The sequence below is a fragment of the Pyrgilauda ruficollis genome, unplaced genomic scaffold (assembly GCF_017590135.1).
Source record: "Pyrgilauda ruficollis isolate IOZ18807 unplaced genomic scaffold, ASM1759013v1 scaffold65, whole genome shotgun sequence".
NCBI lineage: Eukaryota > Metazoa > Chordata > Aves > Passeriformes > Passeridae > Pyrgilauda > Pyrgilauda ruficollis.
In genome coordinates, this window is record NW_024528266.1 from 2,208,019 (window position 1) to 2,230,578 (window position 22,560).

Sequence of the window (22,560 nt, forward strand, 5' to 3'; positions counted from 1 at the left end):
TGGTTCAGCTTTTCAGTATTCCTAAGATCTGCTCTAGCATTGATCCATAAGAGCTTGACACAGTTAATTGCAATTAAATATGCTGGGAATGATAAGCCTGAATTCCCCAGATACTGAAAAGAGGACAGAATTTATCCCTGAGAATGCTTGTTCTCACCACTTTGAAATACCAGGAAAAAAAGGAAAAACAAAACACCCAACAGAGAATGAAGGGGGAGAATGGAATCAGAGAGAAAAAGCAAGTGAAAGACATTGGGACTCTGGACTCCAGCACTGCATCACATTACACTGAAGGTACATTTTGTACAGTCTCACAGCGTAAGCTTCTCTTCATCTATTTTGGTGTTAAATACAGTGGCTCCTTCAGAAACCAGTAAGAAAAAAATCTTAAACAAAACACAGTTTCCAGAGTGTGAAAAGTCTAAAGCACATGCTCACCAAAGCATTTGGAAATGCTGCTCACAGCTGCAGCATATGCATTACCCTACTCTACTTGGAGTCAAAGCAGTTTTTCAAAAAGATGGAAAACAGCCTCAGCCTGCTGCCTGCCTTCTCCCAAGCTCTTCTTATAGTTACCTGTACCATCATATCAGAAACTTCACTAAACAAATAAATGAAGTCTTAAACAAAGAACTCATTCATCTTTAAATTAAAATAATCATGTAATCCTTCAACCCACCAAGTTATCTTTCATCTCTCTTCTTTTTTTTTATCCTTAAATTTATCTTACTAGCTTAAGCAAGTGGCTGTAATAAAGTGTCACATTAAGGTATTCATATTCATTAGTGTTCAGGTCTTTGTTCTTTTAATAGTGTTGGAAAGACTCTACAAAGAGGCTGTATTAGGCGGCTGTCCAATCTGGGTGTTTGATCTCTTTCTGACTTCAAAAGTCAGAAGAGGAAAAAAACCCACATTGAGAATGGTTCTTTTGAATGTCAGATAGGGAGTATAAGATTTCTGAGCCTGCCAAGTGTTAATTGGTGTCTGCCCTGACCATGGTACAAATAAGATTCAGAGTCACTCAATGCACCGTCATGAAGAGCTATTGACAGAGCGAGCAGGATACTGGAAGGCAGGAAAAAGCACAACTGTTATGGCAGCAGCTCACAGAGGACTTTTTCAGAGATCACTTTCCACAAATCATGTTAAATTATGCAGTTTGGGTCTCAGCCACGCGACTGGGTATAACAGACCTTTCTGAGGGAACAATCGGCCTGGCTGCTGAAATGCCAGAGCTGCTTGTAACACCACATAAAAATGAACCTCCCCGCCAGCATTAATCTCTGTTTCTAGCAAAGGTAATGAAGTTCCCCAGTACTACCTTGCACTGCCTGTACAACACATCCCAGTGCAAAAACTCTTGTCATGGTACAACAAGAAGTTGATTTGATGCAAAGAAACATCAGAAAGGAAAATAAAAACCTGCTGCTAAGTTCCTGACGAAACCCAACTGATTAATATTACAGTTGTCAGCAAGCTGGCTCGGCAGACCTAAACACTCTTTACAGTTTGGGAGATCTTAATGGGGAAAGAAAACAGCCTACAGAACAAGAAAGTGGGGGAAATCTTCTGTGCTAATTATTCTTTCTGATGTTTGTGGACATGTTTCTGCAATTCTGATTAAATCTAAACTTGGGTTAGATGGGGAGGTAACACTTAAAGCTTCATCTCCTGAGAAATCAGCCATGAGCGCTGAGTGACAACCACTTTGCTGCTTAGCCATGACAGTCTGACTTATCCTAATGCAAATTGGCAACAGTTTCTTCTGTGCCTGGTAGAGGAAAACCGAAGAGAATTCAGATAGGGGAATTACCGTCATTAGCAATCAATTTTTCTCATAACAGCCACAGTGGATTTAGGAATTCAGAGGCCTCCCTGTGACTCAGGGACCCCCCCTTCCCTGAGCTGTGAGTCTGAAGCTGGAGGCACCGCTGCACTTAGGGAAGCTGCTGCTCACTGCTGTTGTCAGGCACAGATTCTGCTGAAGGGCAGGCTAGCTCCTGCAGGGGCAGAATAGGCTACCCACTCTGGGTTTGATTAAAAGCCAGTAGGAAAATCAGCTAAGGCCCTGGAGATGTCTTATTAGGCAAATACATCCTCTACTTTCCCAAACCTCGTGCTGCTTTACCTGGGAACCTGTACTATACCGCATCCTCTCGTGCCAAGTCGGCAGGGTGGTGCATACACGTGTGGAATATAGCCTGGCAAACTAAAAATTAAAACTTGCTTGAAAGGTGTCCCTCAGAATAAGCAATTTTTTTTTTCTTTAAAAGCAAAATGAAAGACAGCAGGCTGGTATTAATACGTTCCCCCTCTGGATGCCAGATATAGTTGTGATTTTTCAAAGGGAAGAAAAAACTGAAACCAAACCACCTGCAGCTCTGCCCAGCAGGGCGCCACAACCCAAAGCCATTAATCAGGTCCCAATCAATCTTGCCTATGAGCAGCAGTCAGTCAGCTTTCCATTAGCACCCATCCATCACGCCCTGCTGTAAGTCACTGCACCATTAGCCACCCATCAGACTTTACTTAGGATGTCCCAGTGCCAGACACTGCTGCTGTTGCTCACCTCAGCTACTGGGATGCCTTCAGGGGGACGGCACTGGAGCAGGACCTCTTGCTCCAGGGACACTTCTTTCCCTAAGGGCTCCTGCTCAAAAGTTTTCCGGAGATCTGAGAAGGGAGAAGAAAATAAAATCATTAACATTATTATCAGCTGCTCATTTATATTATATTTGATTGCCATATTGGATAAATGCAAGAGACAAAGAAAAAGCAGTTCTGCTCCCTGTAAAATAAAGCATTAAAAAAAGTCTGGTCATGTTTTCACTTCATTCCAACATTAAGCAAAGATTTCATAGTGGGTTTAATACTTATATTGTGGTACAGCATGTGAACCCATTGAGCAACCAAGGCTTCCTGCAGAAGGTCATGTCCAGACACAGAACAAAAAGTGAAACAAGTCCCTTCTTCAGATAATTTGTGTTTGATAAACTATACTGGTAAAGCAGTAAAGAAAGTTATGGAAAATTAAATAAATCTATAAAACTACAGCATATAAACTGAGTTGCCTTAAACTCATAGATGAAAGTGCTCATGCTGTGATTTAATGTTTTAGCTCATAAGCATTAACTTTACAGCTTTAGCTAATTTGTCTACACCTTATCATTATCCCTGTAGCACTAAGTTATTCTTATTATTAATAATAATGTGGTAACAATAATAATAATGATAATAATAAAAAGTCACTTCAAGGAGTTGAACCATGTTTGGACCCCTCCGCAGCACCACAGAAATGTGGCAGACTGACAGGGCATTGAATGCACCTCCAAAGATCAGACCAGTTCTTTGTACTGGACAGCTGCAAAGACTGGCTTTTTTGTGTTCTTTCATAATGTCTTTGCACTGATGGTAAAATGGACTTGAGAAGTTCCCTCCTTATTACTATCCCCATGTTTCTGCCATGGACTGCCACCCTCACCTCTGTGCCAGGGAGGATGTGGCTTTGGAGAGCTGAGCATTCAGCCCCAGTAGCTACTGGGGATATTTCTGCCTGCTGCCAGTTCCTTCTGCAGATGGATATGAAACCATGCTCAAAGTCACATCAAAGAGCTGGCCTGACTTCAGAAACTTTACAACTCAGTTATTTTTGTTTTACTTCTTGTTCTGAAGTCAAACCATTTCCGTACATCAGCTCACGGTGAGGTTGCACAAATACTTGTGTCATATTGGCAACAAGACACAGTCATATGGGAACAATTTAAAAGCAAGATATTTCATATTTTGAAGCCATAACCTATGACTGGGCTGGAAAACAGATCACTGAATTCAACCAGTTTACAAATAAACTATGCAAAGAGTTATCTTTTCCTAGATTACCCCCAAGACCTGATTTAAGAGCTGACCCAGAAGGAACTACATCGGTGCTGCCAAAAGGGAAAACCTGGGGTTGGCAAATGCAGAGATGGAAAAGGAGATGGGGTGGCTGCCACCAAATCAGCTCCTCTGATGCCCTGAAACTTTAAATAGCATGAGACATCTATCTCTTATCCTATATTGGGAAAACATGACTATTCAACTACCTGGAATTCAGTATCAGTTCAATAGTAGCATGAAAAAGCTCTGTCATAGGTGGAGATGCTCATTTTAACTTTGATATAGTGGCAAACTTCTGACATCCAAGCATTTCTTCAGTGAAACTGAGTCATCTCAGTCCTTCCTCTACACCACAGGCATGAGAGAAGCAGCCCCACACTTCACTGCTTTCCCACCAGCAGCATTCTTGCTCCCTCTGGCACACAGGGCAAGGTTACTGAGAGCCCCTCTGATGGGACAAGATTTGTGGCCACAGTTTAAGGCACCAAAAGATAAACTTTGGTACTCCCTACTGCAGCAATGTAAGAAATTGCTGTCTCCAGCTCTCTGCTTGGTTGGGATTACCTTCTGCCAAAAGGAAGCTCATGCTAATGTCACAGCTACCTCACTACAAACCCCACCACTCCAACCTCAGCTGTTGCTGTAGGTGGCTTTACCCTACAACACGGGATAACATAGGGGAAAGAGGAGGAGCAAAAATCTGGACATCATCAACTTTTCTTAGGATGACATGCCAAGTTTTGCCAGGCTGTGCCTGTCAGCATCCCTGTCACACTGGAGTTTTTCCAAGCCAGTGAGGCTCGTTCATGGTACAGCAACCACAGCAAGTCTTTGATGTCTCTACAGAGTTCCCAAAGCACTGCCAGCACCAGCAGCTTCATCCCACCCTCTCTGAGAGGCCACCCTGTGGACATTTGGGTTCTATGGCTCCATTCGAGTAAATCTGAAACCCCCCAGGTGCCCATGGGTGGGAGTCATTCCAAGGACAAAATGCTGAGTTTTGGCTTGCTGCAGTTCTGCACGTTAAACATGGAAATGGGCAGCTCTTTCAGGAGTTGGTAGGTTTCTTGGGAAGTTACATTCTTCTTTGGGCCCAGGCTCCTCACCCATCCTGTGGGCTTGATAGTATCCTGAGCATGCATAATGTCAGGATAACGCAGTTTGTTTCAAATTAGCAAACAGCTGGGACTATATTGCTAGCAGTACCCGTAAGATAACATTATTGCTTGGTCCACAGATATCTTCAGAAGAAAAGGATTACCTCTACATCAGGTACACCTTAGTGCATTTAGCAGGTACACACACAATTACAGGTGCACAATGCAATTATTGTGCTCTAATATCATGATTGAGGGAAAATGAGAAAGTTACTGTAATAGTAATAGAAGCATATAAGCACAGTATTAAATACCATATTAAGAACAGATTTCAGGTGTTCATGCTGAAGACAGTAGAGGGAGATTAGATAATAATCTGAATATTTTTCTTGACATGTTGATTTACTGTCCTACCTAACTTCCTGAAATATTTAACCGAGCTCTAGTTCTACATTGCCTCACGTGCACAATAATCATCTCTCTCATAAAGCACTTGCCTTTAGAAAAATCCCCAAGTTTTAGTGCATGCAAAAGTAAATAGCATTAATCTAGAAATGTGTAATAACAGTAAAAAAATCCCCCTTTAATATCTTTGTCACCAACAGCTGGAATTGCTGGGTATGAACAGCCCCTTTTCCCTGGGAACAGTTGCAGTGGCACTGCTGCAGGTGAGATGAACTCTCTGGGACCCCTGCTCTCCTGGCTGCCCCACCCACAGGGCTTTGCTGTGGGAGGATGCTCTAATGGCACTGTTGGGTTCAAGCATTTCAATGATCCACAAACTAAAAATACACTGAGTAGAGCCTTTGACATAACAGGCAGTAATGTTCTCAAAGGAGCCATTAGATACTATTGAGTAAATGATACTAATTTGGCAGGGGTGAAAGTACATAATTGTGTATTTACAAGACTAGGAGCTCTTATATCCTGTTGGCTTCCTCCCACGTGTTCACAGCTTTATCCCACCACCTCCCACAGCAGCCATGTCACCCACAAATGGCTCTGGATGGCAACAGTGCAGGGCACTTATGGTTAGTTGACCTAACCAAGCATAAGGTTGGCTGGTTGTGACACACACGAGATGGGTTTTTAACTGATGATGAAGCAAAGGGCCTAGACAAACATCTTTCTCATCTGCTGTAACTATCATGAAACACCCTGCTTGCACAGCACGGGGTTTTGAAATGACTGCTTTTTCTCTACGGCCCTTGCTATGATTTCTGTGGGTAACAATGACATCCTCCTAATTCTCCAATCTTCAGCTTCCTTTGCCATTTAACAATTATAGTCATCACACTGTCAGCTGGGAGTGGGTGAGCTTGCTAATGTACTGAGGGACTTTGCATCTTTCCCAAGCAGAGTATTTTCAATAACACTTTTCAATTTCTCAGAGTGTCATGTAAGTTACAATTGCTTGTGAGCGGGGACAGAAGGGATTAATTTTCCCAGAGAATGGTAAGAGACTAATAAAATACATCCCAAAGAAGCTTTAACAATCTTCAAAAAATATACTTGGAAAAGCAAATCAATAAAACATTTGATTCATTCTGGATCAGGACTTCTCTGTCAGGAGGCAGTGTGCATTATTAAAGTCTCATGTGGGCAGCAGCCCTGTTACTGAGATGCTGAGAGAGCACCTTCCCTACCCTTACCTTCCATAGGAGGGACAAGAGAGAAAGGCAGCTGCACTTTCTTTCCATTATTAGTTTGGTAATGTAGAATAACCCTATATTGCTGGTGTTAGCAATGCCCTTCCTCGCCTTCTGCAGGTAATATTCCCCATAGTGCAGTGAGCCAGGGTGGACAGTGGTGCTGAAGGGCCCATCCTGTCCTTCACCTGCTCTCTGACTAGAGGGATGTCACTGCCAGCTCAGGTAGGGCTGTCACTGCCAGGCTCAGGTAACAGTCTGCACTCCCACCAGCTGTTTTACCCCACCTCTGCCTTCCCTTCAAGGCTGTGTTCATAAAAGAAACCCAAGGCAGCAATTAAAATTCTGGTCTGCCACCTTGAGCCAGACTATTTTCCTTACTAAGGCACAGCCCTAGTAAATTCAGAGGGGGCTCTTGTGGCATATATCGCAGCACGTTTACAGCATACTTATGGTGACACTTCCCTCCAAGACTCCTGAAATACTCTGCACAACCCTCTCTGGTGAGGACATAAGGCTGCATAAGAGCTACATGGAAACAAGAGAATTTTCATAAGCATAAAACTGAAATAAAGTAATGGGAAATCAGACTCTCAGTGAACACCATGTTGTTAACTTTACTTCTGAATTGCTATGCTTTTTAGACAAAGGGGCATTAGATCTCATTTTTGATGCACTGCTTAATGACTTCATTATATGTTTAACACATTTTTGTCTTACAAAACACTCAGAAGTTGCATTTTTTTTTTCCTGTGAGAGGTAATAGATTATACAGGAAGTCATTTCCCCCTTCCTTTTCTACCTGTCAGCTTCTAAGAAAGAACGAAGAACAACCCTATTATTTTTTTTTAATCAAATATATTTTATCTCTTTGTTGTTCTGGGTTTTTACTGTGATGTGTGGGTGGGTAAAACTATAAGGATATCTTTTATCATTTCTCAGAAATGTGATAAGAGGCAGACCAGGCACTTCAATGTGGTGCTAATGCAAGGGTGACTAATGAATGAGCATGAAAAACGGACACTTGTCAGCCAGGAATTAGATGCAAACCAGACAAACAGAACAAGGCAGCATTACTGTCAGGGAAAGATGGATTTCTGCCCTTGGTAGACCTTTTAGACTCTCTTCTTCTAGTAACTCCAACATCAACTTTCCTCCTGTTTACTGAACAGGATCTGAACAAACAGAATATGAGCAAGAGAATATGAGCAAGATTTAAGAGCACAAAAATAAAAAAAGACACATTTTTTTTCTATACAGCTGTCGTATTAAATATGGCCATTGAGAGAAATATGTTCAGTGTGTGTTTTCAGAGAAACAAGGTTTAGGAATGTGAAAAGACCTCCAAAAAAGTATGCATTTCCATATAGAAGATAGCTTGCTTTATATAGGTAAGTATATACAGACATACATATAAAACCAAACACATCAAAAGCAAAAAATACAATAAAAACACTAGAGAAAAAGTGAATATGGCTTGGTAAAATTTTAGCTGCTATTAGAGGACCAATATGTGATACATAACCAAAATTTCAAGTCTACCTTCTTCCCCTGAGAGTGTTCTAAAGAGGCAAGGTTCAATTCTATTTTAATTTTACCTGGCCTAATAAGAAGACACAAACAGAAAAATAATTCTGGGAAAGGACTGGTAAAATGCCACTGATGTTTTATAAAGTAAAAGAGAATCCACATGCTTGTGAAAACACATCTCAGTGCATTTATTCCCATACTTGGCTAGCTTATTCTTAGTTCCAGAAACATGACTAATAATATTGTAAATCTGGTCTCTTCCTCTTCCATCACTTTCCACAATGTGGATACAGTTGAGAGACACCTTTTTGCTTCAAAAAAAAAAGCTACTAAATACTGAATTGCAAATCTAAATGTAAGGAACCCTGCCCTGTCAGGCATAGTTTGGCCTTGCTTTAATGTTCACAGCTGAGTTTGTGACCTTTGCAAGGGGATCGATCGCACTGGTGGGTAAGCAATGGAAAGGTTAGGTACAAAAACCTCTTTTTTTTCCATTTTGTTCTTGTGTGGTTCCAGCTCTGTTATTAATTAGATCAAACCAGATTTCCAGTGAGACAATCGCAGGAGTGTCATCAGTCTGTAACCCAGAGGATCCCTCTGCAACCTCTATCAATGGCTTTTCTAAGTGTGGGGTCTTGCCCTGCAGATCCCCTGCTGTACCAGCTGCACGCTGGGCGTTGATCAAAGCCGCCTGCCCTCCTCCAGAGCACTGCTGCTCACATAATGGGACTGCAGCTGGACAGGGCTGTGCTCTCAGCTGGCCCACGCTTCAGCAGCTGAAGCTGAAGACTGAGAAAATAAGTCAACACCTCAGAATTGTCTTAATGCTCCAGACACAACTCTGTGCTACTCTTTCCTTTTTTGCAGGGGCTGTTTCACTTCTGGCCAGTCCTAATGTTGCAGCACCACGAGGCTGACATGGCCACCTTCTCAATCTGGAGAGGAAAATCACGGATGGTGGAACTTCCACCTTTCCTAAGATGCCTGGCAGCCTGCAGCTTAAACTGGGCTTGTCTGTAGCCCTCTGGTGGCCCACATAGCCAGGAAGCATGGGCTTCCATGGTCCAGCTGCTGAGGGGAACTGCAGCAGCTTCCTGGAAGTGCACACCTTGTTTTGGGGATGCAGGCTGCTCTATCTACTGACCTGAGCTACAGAACGAGGCAAGGAACATCCTTTGCTTGCCAGGCTACAATCTGCAAGACACTCTGCATGAGCTCAGGACCTTCTCTCCTCTTTTATTTCCTTTGTATTTTCAGCCTGAACAAATGGGAGGTGCAGACTGGCCAGCCCTAATTCTGTCAATGGCATCTGCTGCCAGCTGGGGATAACACTATACCCCAATGATTCTAGAGACTCACTGCTTACAGATATGCAAGAAAACCATTTCTTTCCCCTCTCTTTAGCTCCAAGCTAATTCAGCCAGGTGCTCGTAAGACTAAACAGTCTTTTGCAACCCAGCTTCCTTGTGGGCTATGCTTATAATGAAGAATGACCCACTCAACACATTTGGTATTGAAACAACTGTAAAAAATATAAGTAAACAAATTTTGTCAAGAATTCACTGAGCAGATGGGTTCCCAGGTGTAAGTTGATCACACTGTTTTCCTCCTCTTCTATTTTTACTTGATAGCTCAATATTTTATTGTGAGCTTAACCTGAAAACCAACTTATAAACTTACTTCTATTCATTATTTTATTTGGTGATTGAAGATGAACTCCTAAGTTCTTGTTTTTCAAATAAATCTAAATATAATGTTCAAATGACCTAACCTCAACAGGTGACTTTTTACATGACAGGTGTGCTAAAGGTACGAAAGACAGGCATTAGAAACATCAGGTGTGCGTTACAATTCACATGTAGAATTGAATTTACAAGACACTGAAACACTAAAACTGAAAACTCTTTGTGTAAGTGGTGTTTTGTTGTTGCTCTTCTGATGCACTAACATAACTCACACAGCTGTCTGGTGACTACTAAAATACAAGCAAAAATTTATTATCTTCCTGGCTGGATCTATCAAAACTAAGGCCCTAATCAGACTGTACTGAAAGATGATAATTTATTAGATATGACAGTGTATGTAGGATATTCTCAAAGCTCCTACAGAGGGATTAAATTGATGTCAATTCAGTAAAGGAGTTTCCTTTTGTTTCTGAAGCAATGCAAACATCAGGTCCACCGTAATTTACAGAGTCTTGGCTCTTCCATACAGTGCAACGTAATTTCTATTTATTACTGTTGCAACTGCATTCTTAAATTTGGGAGTGGTCACGCCTGCTAACTTGGGAAGTGGTACAGAACCGTGCTTTTCAGGAGCACAAGCAGAGAGGTAGGTAGGACTGCATATGCTAAATGCACAGTTAACATCTCTGCTGCCCTTTCTGTAATCTGCTGCTCTTCAGTAATCTCAGCTCAAGACCACATGCCTCATCATCCCTTTATTAACTCCAAGCAGCAGATATTGATTAGTAGCAACTTAAATGGCACACAAGGAAGGAAGGAATTAAGGTCCTATCTCTGCTAACTCTCACACACTTGCCAAAGTACACAAACCACATTTTAATGTTCTTTTTTAATAGTGGATATCCTGGATGTACCTTCCCATTAACACTTTCAGTTGTTGACCTTCCTAGCTCCCTTCTGCTTATCTCAATATCCACCCAACTTTGTTCCTATTGCAAAGGGCTCTAATGCTTTAGTGGCTGCAGAACGTGTCCTCACAGCTCTGCTTGGATCAGGTATGAGACGAGAGGGAAGAAAGGCACTGCAGCCATGTGCCATGGAGCACGGGCCACAGCACTACAAGGTGAGATAAACAAGTATCAGTAAAGAATATGTGATTGTTTTTCATATCTGCTCCTCTGCATAACTGCAAACCCCTTGTAAGTCGAGATAAACCATCAGATGAACCAATCTAATTTTCTGTACTGCATTTATCTTATCAGTATACAGGATCTGACATGCATATATTAACTGCATGCCTTTGAAAAAATGTCTGGGAGAATAAAGGCTTTCAGATAAGTACGTGGGAAACTAGTACAAAATTATGAAAAAAATATTAACAAGCACAGTTTCTTACTACATCAGGACTTTTAAAAATCTTTTTTTCTTGTTTTTTTTTTAAATTCTGATTTTAAGATAATGAATAAAGGAAAAGAATAAACTATTCACATTCATTACACCAAAAAAAGATCAGGAAATAGAAATTACAGAAAAAGCTTCTATTTTCTCATAAATGTGCAACAAATCCAAAACCTGGGAGCAGATTTAGGGCTTGAATTTTTACTATATTTTCTCAAGGAGAGCATGGGTTAACATCATGAAGACACTGAAGCTACAGCAACACCAAAGTGGTGCAAATGAAAAGAGAGTTTGCTCTATGCACGGGGGCTCAAAGCAATTTGTCTTAGCCACCCCTTTATTATCTGATCTAAAAATTAGGTCAAATCCTGCAGCTATTGTTTAGTCTTTATCAGATGTATGTTCCAGTGGGTTTAACTCTACTTTTGGTTACACAGGTTCAGATCTCATTCATTGTTTTAACAGGAATTTTGCCCTGTTAGGTTTTATCTGCTCAATGACAGCACTCTGTTACAGAACATTCACATTAAAACTTTATATTCAGTTGCATTTTTCACAGCTGAAGGTAAAGCTGCCCAAAATCCCTTCTTTCTCTCTCCCTCCACAACAGGAAAATTTTTTAATTGAGCAGGAAAACTGTATCAAAACATATTAGTGACTTCTAAAGCTCCTCATAGGATTTGCCTAGAATAAATCAGCAATGTGTGAATAAATAGGAAATGTGTTTTAGCGCTTTCCTAAGCAAATATCTTCAAAAATGTATTGTATCTTTTCAGCTCCACCAAGATACATACATTAGGTGACACTACTTTGTTGATTTCTGATATATCTAAAATGGCAAAGTGAAAATGAATCCCAACAAATCTGCTGGTTCAACAAGATGAAATGCTCAGCTCTGCTCTCATGGGGAGACCGATGCCCCAAGACAATGAATTCCGTGAAACAGGAAAGACATGCCTTTGCAGAAACAGTCTGCACAGAAGGGAGTAATTTCCCAGCACACACATGACCTAGGAGTGCAACAGTGATTTGTTTTAAATACCCTGAACACTTAAGGAAGCTGGAATGTTGTCTTTAAACTCAGGCTCTTTTCCTGTCTGTATTGCCAGCATGGGCAACCTTTGAACACCAGCAGCATCTTCAGTCCATATTTATAGATCATTTCTTTCCTGAATAACTAAAGCTCTTGGTCAAAGCAACGTTGCAATTGATTTTCACAGAGAACTTTCATTGACCAGGTTGTTATGTACTTTCTGACACATGCCTGACCCTGTATTAAACAAACACAAGCTGCTTTTCCAGGATGCACATTTTTCACACTTTCAAATTACTTTTCAGTTAATTCTATTACACGCTCAGTGAACAGTGATGCTGGGTGCTATTTTTCTGTTTGTTTGTTTTAATGGAGTGCAGCTCCAGCCCTTGAGAGGACACAATAATTCCAGAATAGGACATAAAGGAGAAAAAACAAAGCAGATAAGGAGAAAAGGTGAAGGAAATGAACAGGGAGAGGGAGAAAGAAGAGAGAGAGGAGAGGGAGATGGGGGCAGGGGGAAAGAGAGAAAGAGGAGAGAAGCTTTTCCTAATGTGCTAGATGTGGCTAGATATGCTACAATTGTACCTGTCAAGATAAAATCACCAGGTTCAGGTATTAAGATAAATAATTCCACTTAAGCAGTTTACATGCTCCATTGGCCCCTCACCTTTCCCAAAGGTGTCAGTGCTCACTCTTGTGCCAATTAAAAGGGAAGACTGCACTGGTGACAAATAAGCAGCTATAGCTACAGACTGATGTGGAGAGATGGATTCTTCTGTCTCTCTTAAGATTTGGACATCCTTGGTTTCCTGGATTAATAAATACTGCATAGAACCTACATTTTATCCTAGCCTCCTGGCACACTGTGTAACCATCAGAATACTTAACCAGCTGTGTTGAAAGTTTATTATGACACAATTTTTTTTTATTGCCAGCACCGATTCAGTCCTAACAAGTCAAAGTTATGAATACAGATGAGAGTTGGTGTAACAGAATTTAAAACATTTTGGTCTTGCAGACCAAATGACATCGGAAAGAAAGGCATATTCCCCACATCATCTTCCTGAGTTCCCAAAAAGTAGGTCGGAGTTACCTGACAAATTTATAGAAATCTGTGCATGGAAAATTTTCCACAGAATGTGCTTTTTTTGCTGGTTTAAAATGCACTGATTGAAGGACTCATACTTCATCCCTTAATCCCAAGGACTCTAAGTGACTTGCCTGTGTCACAGCTGTCCAAGAACCCCAAATTCAGGGACAAGAGGTTAAAAAACTTCAGTAAAATACAAAGCCACATTTAAGTTACAGGCATCTAAAATTCCCCAGTGTTTATTTAATTAGACTTTTCTGGGGGGAAAAAAAAGCCACTGAGACTCTGGAAAAATCACTGAACTGATTGTTCTCCTCTTTCCAAAATATAGTAAGAAAAATAAGCAAACTCTGTATTATGAGCACCTTCAACAGAAATGTGTACACCTGGGAAGAAATGCCAGTTGATATAAAATAACTTGCATTGACACAAAATGATTATGTGTTATATAGGAATTAGGTACAGAGGTATCCCAGGACACAAAAGTTACTTAAATATCAAGTAAAACACACTTTAGTATATATAAAGTACTTCCAAGCTGTGTTGATTTAATGGTCATCTGTCAGGGGCTACCAGACATGTGAATCTACTGAATGAATTAACTGCAGAGTCATAATCTAAAAAACCTGTTCAAACATTGCTAAGCCTCTCTGAAGTGCTCACTGCTAGGAAGAAAAAAAGAATTTAAACCACTCTCTTTTGTTTCATTGCAAAAAAGGAAAATCCTCAAAGTTTTGAAAAGCTTCCTGCAACGGGAAAGCAATATGCACACGCGTAATGGCATTTCTGCTTCTGCAGGAAGACTGTCTTGTACAATAATCTTAATTCCCCTTAGCCCTGGGGAAATTCTTCTCTGAGAGCAGGCCTATACTTAAAAGTACAGGTTCCTATTTCCTATTTTACTTGGACTAAAAGCATTCAAAAATGGGTATTTAAATAACACCTCTGAGATTTGTATCTGGATGTTTACACAGAAGGTACCTCCTCTATGAGGATTTAACCAAGTAGTAGTTTCTCAAGAACAGAAGGAGAATCAAGCCCTTAATGGAGAGTTATAATGACAGAGAGTCCTCCTTCTAATGTGCCTGTAAAAAAGGTTTATTTGGCTGGAAGAATTCTCTTATCCTATTATAAATTGTTAGGCACAGTGCAGGAAATATAAGTATGCTGCAAATCCAACTTCCAATGACCTTTTCTCACAAAATGTGTTTTTGCCGAGTGGAAAGCAGCGGAAGAAAGGCAATTCTAGATGATATATTTTGTTCCTATTATACAGAACAGTATTTCATCATGTGAAAGAGAAATGGGAGTCCCCAGTGTGATTACTCTATTACAAAGAAAAGCACCTCTTTGAAAATTAATGAACATTAAATATTTGTACAGTAAAATGAAGAACTGTTTTCAGGGAACTGGTTGCCCTGTGTTCTTGGGGTCTAAGCTGGGAATGGTTCCAAATAAATACTGAGGCTAGTAGCCATGAATAATAATAATGAAATCCTGGGGTTCAGATGACCACTTTCAAATTCATATTACCAATCTGATCACATGATATGCTAAACACACACTTTTTTCTTTGTTAAGAAACAGCAGCTCTATTATCTGACTGCAGTGATACATATTTTCAGCTTTACAGAAAAGAGCCTGGGTGTCCTGGTGGACACCAGGCTGACAATAAGTGAGAAATGTAGCAAATGTTAGCAAATAAGGCTAATGATATCCTGGGCTGTGTTAGGAAAAAAAGTATTGCCAGCAGGTGAGGCAGCTGATCCTGTCCCTTAATTCAGCCCTTGTGAGGTCACATCTGGAGTGCTAGGACCAGTTCTGGACTCCCCAGTACAAGAGACACATGGACAAACTGGAGGCAGTCCAGCAAAGGGCCTCAAAGATGACAGCAGCATCTCTCCTACAAGAAAAAGCCAAGAGAGCTGGGGCAGTTCATCCTGGAGAAGAGAAGGCTCAGAGGGATCCCATTCACCAGATGGGAGAGTACAACAAAGATACAGCTAGGCTCTTTTAAGTGGAGCCCAGCAATGGGACCAGATGAAATGGAAAGAAGATGAAACACAGAAAGTTCTCTCAGCATCACGTATCACTTTCTCATTGTGAGGGTGACAGAGTAATGGCATAGGTTACCAAGAGAGGTGGTGGGGTCTCCTTTGTTGGAGATATTCAAAAGGCATTTGGAGATGGTCATGGGTAATTGGCTTTATGTGTCCCTGGTTTGAGCCAATGGTTGGACCAGATGACCTCCAAAGGTGCCTCCCAGACTCAACCATTCTGTTCTGTGAAAAGAATAGCTATCACACCTCTTTCCACAGCTTGCTTTGTTAAGGCTCCTACTCATTAGCTTCAGGCACTTTTATGGGGACACAAAACTGCTGTACTCAATAAACACTGGTTTTGGTGCCACACATAGGAGAAGGAGGTTTAGCTCTTAAGAGAATAAACTGAAACTCTTGTGAATATTTCTGAAGACCTCAGTTTCAGTATGCATCAATAACTGCACAAAATACAGAGTGCTTGGAAACCAAAAACCTCCCTGAAATGGCAGAGCTTGCACTTCTCCTCAGCTAAGCACCATCCCCCAGCTGCACACCCGAGCACTCACATGCAATGCGGACGTAGGCTTTCCGGCTCTTGGTGGTGCCGGCGGAGCTCCAGGCTACGCACTGGCACCAGTAATCCTCCGGCCCGAAGAGCTCCTCCACTTGCTGCCGGGAAATCTCGATGCTGACCTCCCGGACAATCAGACCTGCCAGGGTGCAAGGAACACTGGTTAGTGTTGGCCTTACTGGACAGAAAATGAGTGTAGTTGCACATATTTGCTTGCAAAGTTGCTGGGAGACCTTACAGCTCTCTACAAGTATCTACACAGCAACGCAGACTGTCATAAGGATGCAAAGAGAAAGAAGCTCCCACTTTATCTGCATAATGAGAGATGTGGGTGAGTGAAAAACTAATTGCTGAGATTTTTGACTTTCATCACATACAGCATGTATTTTAGACAAATTGGAGGAACAGCACCTCAGCTAATATAAATTGTACCACATCTCTAGGACAATTTACATCAAGGGACATTCCAGACCAGTTTCATTTTGATATATCTTAAAACCACATAATCATTCAATTTATATGACTTCCTTAGCCCTTTTGTACTTCATCTCTTTTTGCTACACAGACACAGCACAGGGAGAAGTCCTGTTCACTGTGACACTGAGCTGCTAGGAGAATGGATTTTAGGATGGTAGAAAATGTCCTGATACTTTGTAATGATGAGCACATGTGCTGCAGTATGGTTATTGCGAGCTGCAAGATGGGCACTACCTACTGTCATATATGCTGCAGATATTGGGATATTTTTAAAGGGATTTTATAAGACAGTGAAACACTATTCAGTGCCTGACAGTCTCTCTGGCCCTGCCCTCCATAACCCATCTCAGCACAACCCTCCCCTAAACCCACAGTTGCACCCATGAGGACAGTGACCCACTTGCCATCCTTCCAAGCAGACCGAGATTTGCCCACATTTCCCACACAGTGCTCTCTCTGGGGAAGCCTTTTTGCTTCTTCTAAGTGCAAGGAAATTTTGCGATGTCTCAGACACCACTGTGAGCATCGCTGGCAAAATGTGTAGATTCTCTAATGACAACCACTGTGTTTCACACTGACACAACCCCCTTCTCTGCTTCAAAATGCACTTCCTGGTCTAAAGACTCTTAATTACTGGGTGGGGGTGGGAGAAAGCTTTTACACCTTTTCTCAGCATATTTTCTCTTTGCTGATGATGTCAAAGTATCGATAAAATTCTAATGCATATCTGCCTGTAGAGAACACCATTGCCATTTCAAAGATGCACTCTTGCAAACAGCCTTGAATATATAAATTCACATACAAATCTTTTGTGTAGTGAGATTGATTTTCTTTTTCAAATTGCCAGGAAACTGAACTGAATTATCCTTGGATCAGAGCATTCACAGTTTGTCCCCATCACCAAACACCAAAGGGCAGGTCCTTCAGCTGAGCACAGACTTGAGCCTGTGGAGGCCAGCTACCCTCAGCCTCCAGCCACAGGGCTTACAAGGGGATATTCATAATGTGAATGTTCCCATTTGTACAGCATGGCGTGTTCCTCAAGCGCTGGAAACCAGGCCAGCCCTTTGATTTGCCTCCAGCCTCACACAGGCTCCATTCAGGGAGCCAGTGATTAATTACTGTTTGCACACAGTTGTGCACTGTCACTGCGGCTGCATGCTGCCTGCATCCCAAATTTGGGTAACAACCTAGCAGCAGAAAGGAATTAAGGCATGTAACACCACAGACTTCTCTGGTGGGAATGCCTTCTAATGAGATGTATTTTCCTGCTAGAGACTATCACAGCCCAGCTCCCATTTTATTTCATTTTATCCTTGACATCTTTAGCCATTGAATAATCAGCTTCTTTGGGGGAAACACTTAATAGCTCTTCTCTTTGAAATAAAATACTCAAAATATGGTAACAGCACTCCAAAGAATGGAAATCAAAGCAGTGCATGGGAATTTGATATGCAGTGAGTACTGTGTTATAAACTTACTTTGCTTTGATGAGCTAATTTGGCTCCAAGAGGGGTCTGAGGGATAGCTTTTGTCCTGGTGAGAAGAGCATGAAGAGGGTGGGGAGGAGCATGTACTTTACAGCCACAAAAATTGTTATATTTTCCCAGTGCAACTGCTGCTAGCCTAAAGATTACTTCAGCTCAGTCTCCCAGTTTTTACTGCACTAGCCCAGGGAGCTTTTGAAGGTTACAATATTATGTTTTTATAATAAGGCTGATTATGACAGAGCTTGATGGAGCAGTGAACTTTGCTACCCAAGGGCCAAAACAAGCATGCTCATAATGACCATACTAGTTAATAATGATTATGAAATAGCCTTAACATTCAGGACACAAATGCTGTTTTCTTATTGTCTGTGGAAGATACAAAATTATACTATAAATAGCTGCTCCTTATGAATGCACCAGCAGAACTTTTTATCTTGGACCTCCTGAGATGCTTTCTAATTCAAAATAACAAGCTACTCCTCGTAATGTCTTTTGGGATCACTGTGAGTAGGTAAAGTAATTTGGTCTTTGAGTAGTATCAACAGTTCTGCCATGACCAAAGAGATGCACACCTTCTTTCCATAGCAAATAAATTCTACCTCTTTCTGCTTACAAGTAAAAAACATCATTGTGTCTTGATCTCTAAGGTAAAATAGGTAAAATATGCTTCCTGGAGTTCAAAATATATTAAACCAGTTGGTGGTGCCACAAGATCATCTGGGATAACAGGACCCATGGCCAGAACTTGGAGATTTGATTACACCATTGCTTCCCAGCACAACCCACTGGCGCCTTATTGCACAAACAGCAATGCTGATTTAGGAGAAAACCCGCACCTGCTGAACCACACCCACCCTCAGACCCTGGGGCAAGCACAAGGAGACATGTTTCCCTTGTTGTACCAATTCACAATCTTAATCCTTCTGCTAGCACCCTCCAACATCACCCCAAACAGAAAATCCCTTTCTAGGCCATATTGCAAACACTGCAATTTGCTGAGATATCTCAGATAGCGACTGCCTTGTTACCAGCTGACACACTGCTGTACATCAGATTTCACAGAGGAGCTGGCACACTCTGTCTGCTTTCATTCAGGAGTGTATTGTTTATCCATCTCCCATGGGGACCAAGTGCAGGAAAACCCTTGCATGATGACTTCAAACAGAGATCTTCATCTTATCTCTGTTGGACCTGCTTTGCCTTCTACACTAAAGAAAATTAGCTAGAGGAATGGAAAAGAAAAAAAAAGGAAAAAGGAGAAAAAAAGCAGAAAAACCCATGTCTCAATATTTTCAGACAATGGGGCATACTGCACCTCTCATTCAGGCAACTGTTTATCAAACTGCTTGATTATAAGTGAGTGCACAATCTCTGAGAGCAAAATTAGAAGTTGCTTAATAAAATGAGTCCTTGTGTTTTGCTCAAATACACTTAGGACAAGACAGACTAAGAGATAAACAATAATTTATGCATCATATACCTACCTGGTACTGAACTTTGTCACTGTGCTAAGTAAAAAAATGTCAGCTTCTCACAGAAGGGTAAATCCTCTACCTTACCTTCTTCTTTAGAAATACATTGAATTTTTCAGTGTAGTTCTTTATACAGCTAAGATATATAGCAGGTGAAGATACACAGCATAAATGTGGGGTCTTTTTTGAACACTTGAGTAAATTGCACATTTCCAGAATTACATACTAATAACTTAGATGGTGGAACAACCCACAAGAAGTCAGGATCTTCCTATTTCAAGCAATGCCATAACAAACAGAGTAGAAGGGAAATGATAGCAATGTGGGCAGCTAGAATGCTTGACTGGTTCCTTCTATAAATCCACAAAGGGCTGACCAAAGGGATATCCCTGACATGCTCAGCATATAAAGCTGAGAGAAGAATAAAGAAGATGTTCAGAGTGGTGGTATTTGTCCTGCAAAGTCACCTGTGATGGAGCCATGCTTTCCTGGGAACACCTGCCTGCCTACCAAATGTTGAAGTTTTGTTTTGCTTTGATTGCACAGTTTCTGGTTTGCCCATTAAACTGCCTTTGTCTCAACCCATGAGCTCCCTCACTTTTACCTGCTGGATTCTCAGTCCTATCCCACATGGGAGTGAGTGGCTGTGTGTGGCTCAGTCACCAGCTGGACCTAAAGCACAGCAACCAGTCTAAGATATTCTTTTGTTCTACTAGTTTTCTGTCCAGTTTAGGATGGAGGATAGCAATGAAGAAGGCTGGTGACATTTGTCATAACTGGTCTGCAATTATGTCCCAGTCCAATTCCCCAGAATTAAGAAGTTGTCTATAATATAGTCACAATTTTTGCCTACTTACTAGCACAGCATTTTCAATTATTCATTTCAATAAAATAAATGTATTTCTGGACCTAATACAACTTGGTCTCTGAAAAGGGGTAGGAAGGAACCAGAACTTTACTTATTTCTGTATTTGCAGGTTATGAGGGATTAATGGGCAGAGAAGGGCAGAGGGTGGAAGGAATCTTTCTCAGTCTGCCTACTCCTAATAAGCACAGGGAGAGGCACTAGCTCAGGGTGTATATCAAAATCTAAGTTAATATCCCTCATGGAGCAAAAGGAAGTGTGAAGAGGGAATCATTCCTTATATGCACGGTCTTTTATTATAACTGTATCCTAGAAACACAATAAGGCAAAGACACACTTCATACACACGGTCCTCAAGTGTTTAACTTAGCTGGCTATACAAACTGTGAGGCAGATTATCTGGTCTTCAGAGGCACAAATGCTATCTTTTTTAATGTATGCAAATGCAATGCAATTGTAGATATTATGGCAGATTATTGATAACTGCAGTTATAACTCATGGCTTCCATATCACATCCACTGTAGTAACTGGCAAATTTCCCAATGATTTTGAAAGAAACAGATTTGCTGATCAGATGCATTCTTTCTAGGGAAACAAAAACCTCTCAAGGTTCTATGACCATATAAGACTTCACAAGAAAATAATTGATCAACATAAATATCAGAAAACAGAAAAGTATTATCAATTAATCAAATGTAATTATTCAGCCTGGAGTCAGTCTAGGTCACAGAGTTAATATCTACACCTCACTGGGCATCATTCTGCCAAGAAACTGTTTTGATATATTTTGGCTGTCATAACTGTTCGGCATTTGATATTAATACCCAAGGCCTGTGAAAATACTCCTCAGGACTTTGATAGAGCAATTTTGGTGAAAGTGCTACATTGGTATGTGTTTGAACCCTCTGGCAGAACAGTAAACAGGAACTATTTAAATGCAAAACTAAATTGCACTGACAAAAACTCTAAGAAAATGCATGGATACTTTGTTTATTTTCTCTGTAAGTAATTCAAACAGTTTCTGTGCTTTGGTGCTTTCATTTGCCCAAAAGGTATTTGATTAATTAGTAATCACATACGCCAAAGAACACATTTTTCAAGAGATGGAACTTTATGACCTACTGGTCTGGAAAAAGACATTGCAGCAATACCAGCATATAGATGGCAGGTATATCGCAGCCACTGCCAGTAAGTGTGGAAATACAGCCCATTTTCACAAAGGTAACTTGCAACCCTTTACACATTCAATTTTGAAAAGTCAGTTCTCAGACCACCCTCACAAACCTGATGTTTTGTGCTGTTGGTTCCCTCCCTGCTTAGACAGGCCCAGATTCCCCCGACTAGGTGAGACCCCAAATGTCCCTTTCCACTGTGTAGAGGGGACACAGAGGGCAGGGACAGCGTTTCTGATTGATGTAAAGAGGCTTTGTGGAGCTAGCAGCAAAACTGTTCTTGGGTAGGGGGATTCCTCTGCACACCCATAAAACACCCATGCTGCTATAGAATCAAACTTCATTCCTCATATTCTTCATTTGTCTTAAGAGTTTAACAAAGTCTCACCAAAAAACCACTTAAAACAATAGCATAGTTTTGCCTTATGAAAGTGGCCAAGACCATAAGTCAAAGTAGTATGACAGTAAATAGATTAAATAAAAGGGAAACAGATTGGTTTCTTTTTATGCAGTCTTTTGTCCTTTTACCTTTAATGGCAAAATATAAGTAACCAAAGTCAAGAATTATGATCTTTTTACTTATGGATAGTCTGGAATGACCCATTCAATTCATTTAATTGTTCATCACAGGTGCTATAAACAACCTGTGTCTGTTTGCTTTACTTGGTGAAGTAAATTTTTCAGAAAGGTTAAAAAAAAAAAATAAAAATCAGTGCTGTGCAGGAATTTAAATTTATTTACCCTCTTGCAGAGATGGATCCCTCACAGTCAGGGAGTTATTCCACTAGAATATATCAGAGTACTTAAGCTATAGAATTTGATGTTTAAAAATGAATAAATAGGCTATACACAAGAAGAACAGCTTCAAATATTAAAGTTCTTGCTGAGAAAAATGTATTCTGTGCCCCATAATGGGACTGAGATGATTGCAGAATGGCACACTTTGCCTATAGCTTATTTTCTATATAGAGTACCTGTAATCTTAACAAAAGACAGATAGACAGATAGATATCCAGAAATAGTTTAAAAGAATAAACAGCTTTTACACCCAGTAATCCTTCACCCTGTGACTGCCTACACCTGGTTTTGTCTCAATATACTGCTTTTAC

General features: G+C 40.9%; 1 protein-coding gene across 2 annotated transcripts in view; it reads right to left on the reverse strand.

Moving 5' to 3' along the window:
* The window catches only part of UNC5C (unc-5 netrin receptor C), a 243,144-nt gene that overhangs the window by 53,366 nt on the left and 167,218 nt on the right, over window positions 1–22,560 (reverse strand). For both annotated transcript variants that reach the window (XM_041484245.1, XM_041484244.1), the window contains exons 3-4: window positions 15,970–16,113; window positions 2,570–2,673 (exon numbers count right to left, since the gene is read on the reverse strand). In XM_041484245.1, the coding sequence (XP_041340179.1) occupies window positions 2,570–2,673; window positions 15,970–16,113 (248 nt within the window). The remainder of the gene's footprint in view (window positions 1–2,569; window positions 2,674–15,969; window positions 16,114–22,560) is intronic.